Here is a 13,979-nt window from a genome sequence, read left to right on the forward strand (position 1 = left end):
TTCCTTAGTAAATATAGACGCAAAAAACCTATTTAAGATCTCCCCCATTTCCTTTGGTTCCGCACAATTATCTTTCATCTTTTGAAAGATAATTTCTAATGCTACCTCTTTCAGAACCTGAGGGTACAGTTCCTCTGGTCTGGGTGACTTATGTAATTTTACGTCTTTCAGCTTTTTGAGCACCTTCTCGGTTGTAACAGTAACTGCACCCACTTCTCTTCCTTCACACACAACAACATCAGGCATACTACTAGCGTCTTCCACGGTGAAGACTAATGTAAAATACTCAGTTCATCAGCCATCTCTTGTCCCCCGCTATTATTTCTCCTGCCTCATTTTCTAGTGGTCATATGTCCACCCTCATTTCTCTTTTATTTTCAACATACTTCAAAAAACTTTTACTATTCACTTTGATATTATTTACTAGCTTGCTTTCATATTACATCTTTTCACTTCTAATGATTATTTTTAGTTGCTCTCTGTAGGTTTTTAAAAACTTCCCAATCCTTCCCACTAATTTTTACTTTGTTGTATGCCCTTTCTTTTGCTTTTACAGTAGCTTTGACCTCCCTTGTCAGCCACTGTTGTACTATTTTACCATTTGAGTATTTCTTCATTTTTTGAATACACATATCCTGCACCTTCCTCATTTTTCCCAGTAACACGCCATTGCTGCTCTGCTGACATCCCTGCCAGCAGCTCCTTACAATTTACTTTCGCCAACTCCTCTCTCACACCACTGTAATTTCCCTTACTCCACTGAAATGGATGTGGAAGCATTGGAAAGGGTACAGAGGAGATTTACCAGGATGCTGCCTGGTTTAGAGAGTATGCATTATGATCAGAGATTAAGGGAGCTAGGGCTTTACTCTTTGGAGAGGAGGAGGATGAGAGGAGACGTGATAGAGGTGTACAAAATAATAAGAGGAATAGATAGAGTGGATAGCCAGCGCCTCTTCACCAGGGAACCACTGCTCTATACAAGAGGACATGGCTTTAAGGTAAGGGGTGGGAAGTTCAAGGGGGATATTAGAGGAAGATTTTTCACTCAGAGAGTGGTTGGTGCGTGGAATGCACTGCCTGAGTCAGTGGTGGAGGCAGATACACTCGTGAAGTTTAAGAGACTACTAGACAGGTATATGGAGGAATTTAAGGTGGGGGGTTATATGGGAGGCAGGGTTTGAGGGTTGGCACAACATTGTGGGCCAAAGGGCCTGTAATGTGCTGTACTATTCTATGTTCTATGAAATACTCACCTTTATTTCCTGCAGAGCATCAAGAAAGGTCACCTCTGTCCCAGGATACTGGCGGATTTTTACCGCTGTACCATTGACAGCATACTCACCAACTGCATCTCAGTGTGGTATGGCAATTGTCCCGTATCGGACTGCAAAGCACTCCAGCATGTGGTGAAAACTGCCCTGCGGATTACTGGCACCCAATTGCCCACTATAGAGAACTTCTACCATAAACGCTGCCTGGGCAGGGCGAAAAGCATTATCAAGGATGCATCTCACCCTAACCATGGACTTTTTACTCTCCTCCCATCTGGTAGGCGCTACAGGAGCCTCCGCTCCCACACCAGCAGGCACAGGAAGAGCTTCTTCCCTGAGGCTGTGACCCTGCTGAACCTCACATCACAGCGCTAAGCAGTATTGCACCCATATTGTACTGTCTCAGTACTTTTATACTGTATTTGTGTGCTGTAGCACTTACTTTTTATTCGCAGTTATTTTGTAAATAACATTATTCTTTGCATTTCTGGTCAGATGCTAACTGCATTTCATTGGCTTTGTATCTGTACTCGGCACAATGACAATAAAGCTGAATCTAATCTAATCTTACTTTCTCCCTATCAAATTTCAAGTTGAACAGTCATATTGTGATCACTGGTTCCAAAGGGTTCTTTTACCTTAAGCTCCCTAGTCACCTCTGGTTCATTAAATAACACCCAATCCAGTACAGCTGATCCCCTAGCAGGCTCAATGGCAAACTGCTCTAAAAAACTATCTCTTACACATTCAACAAACTCACTCTCTTGAGATCCATTACCAACCCGATTTTCCCAATCGACCTGCATGACTACCATAACTACAATAACATTGCCCTTTTGACATGCCATTTCTATTTCCTGTTGTAAACTGTGTTCCACCTCCCAGCCATTGTTGGGAGGCCTGTATAAAACTGCTATCAACGTCCTTTTACCCTTGTACTTTCTTAACTCAACCCACAAGGATTCAACATCTTCTGATCCTATGTCACATCTTTCTACTGATTTGATGCCATTCTTTACCAGTAGAGCTGTATCACCCCCCTCTGCCTACTTTCCTATCCCTCCAATATAACGTGTAACCTTGGACATACCATTTTTGAGGCAAGTAAGTTACCAGGAAGATAGATGAAGGCAAGGCAGTGGATGTTGTCTACATGGACTTAGCCAGGTATTTGACAAGGTCCTGTATGGGAGGTTAGTCAAGAAGGTTCAGTCGCTCAGCATTCAAGATATGGTAGTAAATTGAAATAGACATTGGCTTTCTGGAAGAAGCCAAAGAGTGGTAGTAGATGATTGTTTCTCTGATTGAAGGCCTGCAACTAGTAGAGTGCCACAGAGATCAGTGCCAGATCCATTGTTGTTTGTCATCTAAATCAACAATCTGGATGATAATGTGGTTAACTGGATGAACAAATTTGCAGATGACACCAAGACTGGGGAGTAGTAGACAGCAAGGAAAACCATCATGGCTTGTAGCAGGATCTGGACCAGCTGGCAAAATGGGCTGAAAACTGGCAGATGGAATTTAATGCAGACAAATGCGAGCTGTTGCACCTTGAGAGGACCAACCTCAATAAGTCTTACACAGTGAATGGTAGATAGGGTCATAAAGAAAGCTTTTGGCACATTGGCCTTCATAAGTCAAAATATTGAGTACAGGAGGTTGGGATGATATATTGAAGTTGTACAAGACATTGATGAAGTCCAATTTGGAGCATTGTGTGCAGTTTTGGTTACCTACCTACAGTTAAGATGTAAATAGGGTTGAAAGGGTACAGAGAAAATTTGCAAGGATGTTACTGGGTCTGTTGGACGCAAGTTCTCTGGAAAGGCTGAATAGGTTAGGACTTGGAATATAGAAGATTGAGAGGAGATTTGACAGAGGTATACAAAGATATGAAGAGTATAGATAGGGTAAATGCAAGCAAGCATTTTCCACTGAAGTTGGGTGAGACAAGTAGAGTTCATGGGTTAAGGGTGAAAGGTGAAAAGTTTAAAGGAAAATGAGAGGAAACTTATCCAGAGAATTATGAGAGTGTGGAACAAGCTGCCAACACAAGTGGTGCATGTGAGCTCGATTTCAATGTTTAATTGCAGCTTGGATAGGTACATGGATGGTAGGAGTATGGAGGACTATGGTCCAGGTGCAAGTCAATGGAAGTAGGCAGTTTAAATGGCTCAGCACTGACTAGATGGGCCAAAGGGTGTTTCTGTGCTGTACTTTTCTGTGACTCTGACTGCAAGGCTGAGCTTCCTGTTGTCTGTCAGTCTGATTCACCATCCCACCCTCATTTAGATTTGTCAGAAAGCATAGTTTAAAAAAAGATAAATGAGTAATTGTGTTGTGAACAGAGACTACTTATTTTCTGTGGTTTGTGATAATTGTTGAGGATTTTTAGTTTGTTAATTATACTGAGACAACATCCAAGTATCTTTGTTAAAGTGGCCTCTCACTGCAATAACCATTCATACAACCAAATCAGTTGTCGATATTATTTAGAAAATCAAAACTGCAATTGTTCACAAGAGGTCTGCATGAAGAAAGAAACGTGAGTGTAGCTTAACCGGAGAGAAAGCGTTCAACCCTTACCCACATCTCTCCCATTTCACGCACATCAGCCCTCATCCCATCCTCCCGCCACCTTGTCCTCAGCTACCACCCCTCTACAGCACATAATTTTCCAACTTCCGCCATCTCCAAAGGAATCCCACGACCAAGCACATCTTTCCTTTCCCCCCACTTTCTGCAAGGATCGCTCCCTGCACCCTTATCCATTTGTCCCTCCCCACTCATTTCCCTCCTGGCATTTATCCTTACAAGCTGAACAAGTACACACTGCCCCTACACCTCCTCCCTCACTACCATTCAGGGCCCCAGGTGAGGGGACACTTCACCTGCAAATCCATGGGGTCATTTACTGTATCTGATACTTCCAGTGTGGGCTCCTGTATATTGGTGAGACCTAATGTCGACTGGGAGACCGCTTCATCAAGTACCTTCACTTGGTCCGCCAGAAAAATTGAGATCTCCTGGTGGCCACCCATTTCAATTCTACTTCCTATTCCGACATGTCAGTCCTCGGCCTCCTCTACTGCCACAAGGCCACACTTGGGTTGAAAGAGCAACATCTGAGTAATCTCCAATTTGATGGCATGAACATTGATTTCTCAAACTCCACCCCCCCCCCCATTCACCATTTCCCATTCCTGTTTCCCCTCTTTCACCATATCTTCTTAGCAGCCCATCACATCCCTTTGGTGCTCATCCCTCTTCCTTTTCTTCCATGGTCTTCTGTCCTGTCCCATCAGATTCCCCCTGTTCCCACCCTTTATCTTTCATCAATCAACTTCCCAGCTCTTTACTTCACCCCTCACCCTCTTCAGGTTTCACCTCTCACTTTCTACTTCTTCCTCCCCTCCCCTCCTCTTTCCAGTCCTGCTGAAGGGTCTTGCCCAAAACGGCAACTGTTCACTCTTTCCCATAGATGCTGCCTGGCCTGCTGAGTTCCTCCAGCATTTTGTGGGTGTTTCTCGGATTTCCTGCATCTGTAGATTTTCTCATGTTAATGAAATAAATCAAATATCTTTGAAATATTATGAATTCTCCACACCCATTAAATGTGTGACAATAATGTAATTTTATGGAAAACTTTATTTAAACTGTGCAATCATTCAAAATGCAGACTATTTTACAACAGTTTTAAAACATTTTGGCTTTTAGACTAGTTATATTTTTTGGCATGAGTTAGCAAAATTACAGATCAGGCACCTGAATTCTAGGCAGCACTCACTGTAACGCTAGTATAAAATAGCAACACACAGTTTCTCAGTAAAAGTAGTTAAAGACATAAATGAGGTACATTCAGAAATCAAGGCAAGCGTTTACTCTCCTGTAGCACTGGATATCAAGTGAAGCTGATCCCCTGAGACATAAGATTTGATATAATGCAGGTTCACCCTCCAGAACCAGGATCACAAACACTGCCTTTACAAGATAATTGGCAATTGAAGACAGAAGGTTCAGAACACCTGAGGTATAATCAGACTGCACCCTCCACTTCGTCCCTTTAGTTCACATCTTAACAATATGCTCTAAAATAAAAAAAACTAACACATTACTTGTTCTCATCACAAAGGAGTAAAACACACTAATCAAAAAAGCAGTAACAATTACTTTTCTCCCACCTTTCCCAACTGTTGTAACAAGTGGTCACATGACATACACCAGCACCCCCACAGGTATGTGTAGTGAATGTCACACAAGTACCCATTACATCAGCCGCATAAGTTTAGTACATAATCAAAACAAAAATACAATTTCAGACAGTTTAACACACAATTCCAGATTAATGTGCATCAACAAATACTTAACTTAAAAAAGGAGGCAGTAGTTTCCAAGTATATTTCAATTAACATCTCCAATCTTACAAAAATCCAGCAAAATCTCATCAGCTAACCAGCATATTTTCCAGACTCTGCTTTTACTTTCTGAAAAGGCAGAGTGCGTCCTAAAACTGTGCTTACATCTCCAACTGCAATGATGTTATCAGGTCCCCCTAATACATTTAAAAGGCAGTTGCTTCAATTAATGCATTTACTAAAACTTGATATGTCAGAGATCAATGACAAGTTTCCCCAGCAACCACAAGTGAGAACCTTCATTGATAATAAATATTGTACCATTAATAAGGTTATGTAACACCAGCAATCAGCCTGCATTACATCTGAAGTAGGTTTGAAGAGTTTGAAAAAAATGCTGGTGGTTCATAACAGCAGCTCTCATTGAAATACTGTACATAAGATGTCAGAATGCATTTTCTAAGACATTGTTCCACTGTTTCCCGATCCAGGGTCCTAGGAAATGACAATGATATCAAATATACTTTCTATTGTTCAGCTTATCCTGTCTGAGGACTGACAACTAGTGCACAAAGCTGGACAGTGAAGAGAGGATGAGTTGGTCTCCAGGACCTTAGGTTTGCAATTGTCAGGAAATTTTAAATAATTAATTAATGATGGACCCACATCATAAGGTAGGACAAATGGGCAGAACTTCTTAAAAATTGATCCCATGAACAACATACATTTTCAAACTGTTCAACAGCTCAAACTGAACACCAGACAATTCAGACAAGAAAAATGCACAGCCAAGGTGAGTAATAGTTACTCAAGTGTTATTACAGTTGTACTGTAACAACTTGTACCTGAATTCTGTGGGAATGACGATGCAGGATCATAAACAGCATTCTAAACAAATATCATACAATGTCTACAATAATTATTCTACGGTGGGTAATCATTTTTGTGTACAGTATTTCAAAATGGCTGCTGTATATAATGAAAAGATGCCAATTTTGATTTGGAATGTTAGTCATGAACATTTGTTGCTGCATCAAAATAAAAAAAGCAAGCAATCAAACATTACTTTAAAGACAACTCAGGAATGAAGAACTAATCTACTTTTGATACACAAAGGTGAACAAAAAATAAATCTTTGGTTTTCACGGACGGCTGATCTAGCTGTATTTGAAATCAAAAAATTAATACTGAATTTATTGTCTTTTTTAAAATATCTTTTTCTGCTCTCTGCTCCCTTAAATTTGTCAAAGCAAGAGGTAGTACATTTATTGCTCAACATTGATTACACTATTTAAAGCTATTACAATTGCCTTTTCTTTTGCAGTCTTTTATTGTTAAGTAGGTAATGCAAACTGTATGACTGAGACACAAAAATTCGCAGTTATCTTTAGTGAAAGGCTCAGCCAATCACATGATAGCAAGTCAAGTGAATTCTAGAAGGGAATATTGGAATATTTTACTTTGTGTAGAAAAATGGAATATTTCAAAACATTAGAATTCAGGTCAGGTTCACCACGCCTCTAAAAATGGCAAATAATGAGTAATGACTTCAGTGTTCACTGAAGTTCTACAGCTGAGGAATCCTCTCGTAATAAATGATATTAAACAATTATTGCCATTGGAGATAAATGTACATTTATAAAATTATATCTTATACAAGAGAACTCTCTTCATTTCATTCATAACTCGACTGCAGCTTTAATGAAAAGTGACACAGTTCTTACGTCTGGAATTCAGATACTGCATAGACACAGTGTCCTATCAACATCAAATCTTTGGATAGAGTTTACCTTTGTATACCGTCTTTACCATCAATACAATGGATGACACTAATCTGAAAGACAAGTGCTAAACTGGCTATAAATCTGATCTACACTATAAAGAGCAGAGTGCAGCTAACCAGAAGTCGTACTCAGTAGTTAGTACTAAGGATCTTTCATTGAGCCGATATTAGAACATTATTCAAACATTAAAGTCTTATGCCTTTGTACAGGACAAAAAATTAGCTTTTAAGTAATTTTAGACAATAAATCATTGGATATCTATTTATTATAATTTGATTTGTTTCCAATAAGGGATGGGATTTAATAGCATTTGGGCATTGTCACATCAATATTACTCATCCCCTAAATTAGGTTTCCAATTATTCTAGTGTAATAATGTATAAGAAAATCAATTTCAATTCAAAACACATACAAATCTTATAAATGATTAGAAACTAGCATAAAATTAAAAGATTCAATAGTTAAATGGCCCAAAAAATCCTAGAAAAAAAGTTTATGTACATTTTCTTTGGTAAGCTTATTTTAAAGTAGTTTTGCTATATCGGCATCACATTGGCATGAACATTTACTGGCACACAATTCTAGTGATCTGTTCTAACTCTTAAAAGCTACACAGTAACGATTTTAAAAGCAATAATTCAAACAAGATACCCTGTCAGTACACCACACACACACATATGTGTGGCAGTTCAAATGTAACAAATACTTGATCCCTGAGGTTAGATAAGGAATAACACTAAAATAGGTTTTTAAAAAGAGGTAGTATCAAACAGGAGATGCAAGGCTACAGGCACATGAGAGTAGCAGCTTCTAAACATTTTTGGTATCGTAAAGCTCTGTTTAATACAAGCAATTCCAAAAACAAATACACACGAGGCACTGAATGGTGTTCTTTGGATTGTAACTCTTAACGAGCATCATGATTCAATACCAATAAACTGAAGTTGCCAGAAGAAAGATCACTTGTAGAATCTATGGTAGAAATGCAGTTATTGAATAGCTATGCACAAATTCTTTTATTTTATAAGTAGCTTGGTATCCTTTTCAACTTGGTATTTAGAATACCAATTATTTAGAATATGAATTCCTATTATTTAGAACATGAATTCCTTCAATAATTTAATCAAATATTTTAGAACTCTTCTCTACTCTTATATTCTAGGACTCACAAATTAATTAGATCAATTCATTCCAACAATAATATTGCTATACTTTTTCATTTGGCAGTTTGTTAAATGGAGTGAATGCATTTGTCAGGAGAATCAGAAGGTTAAAAGGAATTTGATGAGTTCTGAGGGGGAATAGATAGGCTTTGTCTTCAAGTTTAAAAGAGTATTGCTAATTAATTGAAAAGACAACAATGGAGAACTTATTAGAGAGGAACTCTTGTACTTAATGTATTTAATCTACTATGATAGCTGAACATTTCTGGTTGAGATTTTCTGTTAGACGTTTGGCAGTACTGGCTTGGGAACAAAGCTGCAAAACATATTGGACTAGGAGTCCACATACTCATTGAAACAGATCACTAAAGTGTCAGTAGAAATTCCCTTGGAATACTTAGATAGCATTTTACTTGAGTTTCTAGATATCACACTTAAAATTAACAAAACTTACTAATACATGCTACAAAATTCCCCTTCAAAAACACGAAAGTTAGTATTAATATGGAGTGCAGAAGCATCATCCCACTGGATGTAATACTTAGGCTGAGAAGGACCAGACAGCTTCAGAAGCATCTGTTAGAATGCATGAAATCAGAACTCAACCAGGACAGCACAGGGCTGCTGTGATAGGGGTCAGTGCATGAGGCATGTTTTCCCTAAAGTCTGCATCTGCATTGTATTTTCCAGTTTCTAGAACAGGAAGCATCTAGGTAATCATTTCAGTTAACCCTGGCCTGCTTCAATTAGTCTGCGGTGCCTCCCAACAGATATTCCACTAAGTAGATGTACTCAGAGCAGTTCAGGTTCAAATTCACTGGGAATACGTTGACACTGCTAGTAGTGCACAGTTTGGATATGTTTCTAGGCGAGAACAATGAAGTACTAAACTTCTACAGAATCCAAAGTATTCCTGATTTCCTCTGATCAGACCAGCTCTATATTTTGTCCCCCAGTGCTTAATGTCAGTGTGCAGTACAAATACAGCAGTTGTGGAAAGTAATCTTAACATTTCATAGATTGAGATTACAAATCAAAATCTTCAATAATCTGTCTGGACCTTCTGCTTTAAATCGGAAAATAATTAAGGCAACTTCAGCTTAAAGGTGTTGTGCATGGCCCCATTTTAGAATCTCACCTGCCCATGTAAACAGATCTTTAGTCAAACACTCTCATGGCAAAGCCCTCACAACTCCTACATCACAGCAGAACAACACCAACAAACATTTCTTTTATCAAAACAACACATTTGTGTAAGGAAATATCAACTATTAGGCAATGGAGTCAAATATCTGTTAAATACTGGGAGTTCATTATTAGGTAAGATTGAGGTAGATTTTCAGCAGAAAGCCTGAAATATTATTTCTGCTCCATGATATACCTTTCAAAATAAAATCAAAAGAAATGGTAATGGTCCTTTTCACATTTTTTGACATACAGACATTCATGGTGGGTAAAATAAAAAAAACAAATGGAACATTCATAAAGCAAAGTTGTGTAAGAACCTGGAGTGACTAAAAAATGACCCAGACTTTCTCCCCAAAGTGTTCTTTGGCTTCCTGCACATTTGTCCATCGTACAGATAAATTATGGCGAAACTGGATCAGGTTACTTAGATTGGAAATTGGTTGTTGGTGTTTTCACTGGTTGGCCTTGACGGCATTTGGCTTGGTCGAGGCAGTGCCAGCAGGTCATTGGTAGTGGAATGAGAAACAACCAACAGGGATTGGTCATCCTCTGAGGTAGACAAGGCAGGAATGCTGGCAGTTTCTGCCTGGACAGATGATCCCAGGAAGACAGGTGTAGAAGAAAGGTGCGACATTTCCATCTCCTCTCTGGAATCATGGGAATATCTGCCCGAATCTCCAGTTTCATGGCTTCCATCACTATTGTGTGAATATTCTGTATCTCCCATGGCAGTAAACACAGATGGCAAGGTTGTGGGGGGAACCAGCACTGGGCCACTCAATTCTTCACAGGTCAGCCCAGTCACACCAAACCCATTTCTTCTGACTGGCTGCAAGCAAAAGAATGGTAGTTTAATAAAGGCACACAGGTCTAGACAATTGCTCTGGTCTGAGTGAACACTGTATGAATCTACTCCACCACAAGCCAAAAGAATTCCGTTGGAAATCCAGGACCATATTGTTGGACTTTATCCAAAATCATTTAAAGAGGGCAATAGGAGACAGTGAGTAAACTTTGGTAACTGTGCTTCCAATAAAAAAAAATACAAGTGGTTGCTGATGGGGAATAGTTAAATCAGTTAGTGCCATCATTCGATGAGGGCCTGTGACCAACTGTTTAAAACTACAAGTGCATGATTTATTAACATGTTGAGTTAATCAGGTCAAGCAGATGGCCCTCACTAAAGGTTACTGAATATAAAACTGATTCTAATTGATTAGTAAACCCAAGCCCAACAAATTCCAATCCAACTTCTGGCAGCAATAGCTCTAATTATAGAAACTCTACCGAACATTAGCCGATGAGAAGTTGTCACAGTTTATATCACACGGACATGCCAGCTCAACCAGTGGAGTTGGTGTTTAATCCTACTCCTATCTGACCTAATCTCACCCCATCAGCAAATCTACAGTCCCTTCAATGGCCATAACCACTTTAACATTCAAGTTCCAAATCATACCTGATTCTCCTTGGACGTGCTTGTTGATCTCTTTTTTGTTCCAAAAAATAAGCACTTTTTGGTCTTTTCTTTTCTGTGACCAGAGCTGCTAATAATCAAATCAGATCCACCCTGTTGGATACAAGAGCATTGGAATCATAAGGGTTACTCTCTGCTCAGAACTGCTGTGCAGAAGCTGTTCCAGTTGCACTTTTCATTGCTGGTTTCAATTTTAACTCCTTTCAGCTCGCTCAAGCCAAAGGACTTCTAGATTTTCACTAGTAGAGCTCTGCAATCTGTATTAACAGTGTTCCCCTATCAAGATTAAAGCATTCTTTACATTACTTCTCCCCTTCTTAAATATAACTCATTTAATAAAAGTACTCCCAGATCACCTGACTCCAATTGGTGACTCCATAGTTGCTGTCTGTCCTAGGGAGTTCCTCCGCCATTTTGTGTGTTGCCCCAGATTGTCTTTGTGTTTTCTTCAACTCAAGAAATTTATAGCTTAAGATTTCAGATTGCTTTTCAAAATTCTTTTTCCTGCTCTCCATTTCTAATGGGTTTTATTCTTTCCCTTTAGATGCTCAGTGCATCTCCAAGTCATTGGTGTGTTCCAGGGTAGCTGCTCTCTTCAGAGAACGTTACAAGCAGGAAAGTCCCTGGTTAGCATAGGCTGAAGCAACAGATAGTGGAGTGGAGAATTAGAGTTAGCTAATACACTACATGGTTGAAAACCCTTTTGGATGTCCTCAGAATGTGCAGACAATATTAAAACGTTCACAGTGTGAGGTGATGCATTTGGGGATGGGGTAGGACGTTTACAATGAATGGTACGGCCCTAGAAAATGTTGTACACCTTGTGTATAAGGGCAAGGATCCCCAAGGCATCTGCACAGGTAGACAGGAGTGGTGAAAAACTCAGATGGGATTCTTGCCTACATTAGCCAGAGCACAGAATACAAGTGCAGGGAGGTCCTAGCCAGGCCACAGCTGAAACACTGTGTGCATTTCTTCTCACCACACAACATTAAGGACATGGATTGCACTGGAGAGGGTGTAAAGATTTGCTAGGACAGGGGTTCCCAACCATTTTTATGCCATGGGCCAATACCATTAAGCGTGGGATCCATGGACCGCAGGTTGGGAACCCTGCTCCAGGATGTTGCCTGTCTGGAATGTTTCAGTTATGAGGAGAGACTGGACGGACTGGGTTGTCTTCCTTGGAGCAGAGAAAACTGAGGGGTACACAATACCGTGAAAGGCAAAGACAAGGAAAGCAGTAAATTTTACACCTTGGCAGAGGTTTATGGTGAGGGTCCTGAGGAAGAACTTTTCCACCCAGAGGTTATGGCAAATTGGATCAGAGTGCCAGAGAAGCTGGGGGAGGCAGGTAGTCTCTCAATTCTTGAGCAGCAACTGATGAGCACTTCAATCGCCCAAAATGTAGAAGGCTGTGGACCAAGTGCTGCTGAACGGGGACGGTATAGAGAGGCACTTGATGGTCAGCATAGATACAGTGGGCTCGAATCTGAATCAGAATCAGGTTTATTATCACCAGCATGTGATGTGGAATTTGTTAACTTAGCAGCAGCAATTCCATGCAATACCTCCTGCCTGACAGTAGCAGTGAGAAAAGGGCATGCCCTGGGTGCTGAAGGCACTGTTACTGTGCTAAGATAGTAAATAACTTCACTGTTACCAGGCATAAGCCTTTTTTAAGAAAATGAAAGCAGGTAAAATATTAATAAGGTAATAATTACAACAAAAACAAAGTTACCTTGGTATCCAAGTAGACATTCTCAGCCATCATTGGCATCAAGGTTTCCATGTTTTCCCACTGTTCATCCTTGCTCTTGGCCAGATGGTTCCCACTGACAAGTGGCCTCGTCACATGTGCCAACTGAACACTTCCTGGTTGATCAGCCTTGACTCCATTGGATTTCCTGGATAAACAAAAGTTCACCATTTAAAGGAAACCTCGGCAACAATACTGGTAGTGCTGGTGCTGTAAAACCCCACTGTTAATTCATTGATGCCACTGCAAATTAGGCAATTTTAGTAAATGTTGTGTTTCACAAAATATGACATTTCAGTAAGAACTGTTCTCAGAAGCAATAATCTGGTTGTGGGCTGGGCTGGGGTGCGGGTGAAGATTTGCAGCACATTCAATACTTTGGTTAGTAGAATTTCTCGCACTGCCAACGATTAGATTCAAAATATTTAGAGCAGGTTTTAATATAAACCTTTGCCTATCATTAATGCTCTGTATTCTGTCCACATAATACCTTGCTTTGCTTCTATAAAGGAGGATAAGGATGCAGATGATAATACAAGTCAGGGCAATGCAGACTCCAACGATGATCCCAGTCATTGACTTTTGGTCCAGGTGGTAAAACACATCTGAGTTAGCTATGGTATAAAGGAAGTGATATTAGAAGACAACAAAAGCATTAAAATCACTTCAGCTTTTGCTGTCACCTTATTAAAAGTTTCCATAATTACCTTATTAAAAGTTTCTACAATAGAACTTATTGCAGTGTGGTACATTTCTTATGTTCCTAATTCATCACGCCACATTACAGACACAGACAATAGCATCAAAATAGATCAAATACTATTTTCATATACAAAATGCTGAATCTTTGAATGAATGCTATTCAAATAATAATATTATTTTTCACAAAGGCTTTTGTGCTGCCAGCCACAGTAATCTACTTTGTATATGTGAACAGGCAGTTTGTTTTGAGTGAAAGTGAATACATGATAGGCTA

At 39.6% G+C, this 13,979-nt stretch overlaps 1 protein-coding gene across 1 annotated transcript in view; it reads right to left on the minus strand.

Annotated features, from left to right (window-relative positions):
• Positions 1-10,007: 10,007 nt before the first annotated feature.
• LOC134355328 (protogenin-like) overlaps positions 10,008-13,979 on the minus strand; it is a 165,473-nt gene continuing 161,501 nt past the window's right edge. Inside the window, exons 16-19 of the mRNA XM_063065091.1 lie at positions 13,494-13,617; positions 12,986-13,151; positions 11,227-11,337; positions 10,008-10,596 (exon numbers count right to left, since the gene is read on the minus strand). Coding sequence (XP_062921161.1) covers positions 10,192-10,596; positions 11,227-11,337; positions 12,986-13,151; positions 13,494-13,617 — 806 coding nt within the window. The 3' untranslated portion in view covers positions 10,008-10,191. The remainder of the gene's footprint in view (positions 10,597-11,226; positions 11,338-12,985; positions 13,152-13,493; positions 13,618-13,979) is intronic.

This window comes from Mobula hypostoma, chromosome 13, assembly GCF_963921235.1.
Source record: "Mobula hypostoma chromosome 13, sMobHyp1.1, whole genome shotgun sequence".
Classification (NCBI taxonomy): domain Eukaryota; kingdom Metazoa; phylum Chordata; class Chondrichthyes; order Myliobatiformes; family Myliobatidae; genus Mobula; species Mobula hypostoma.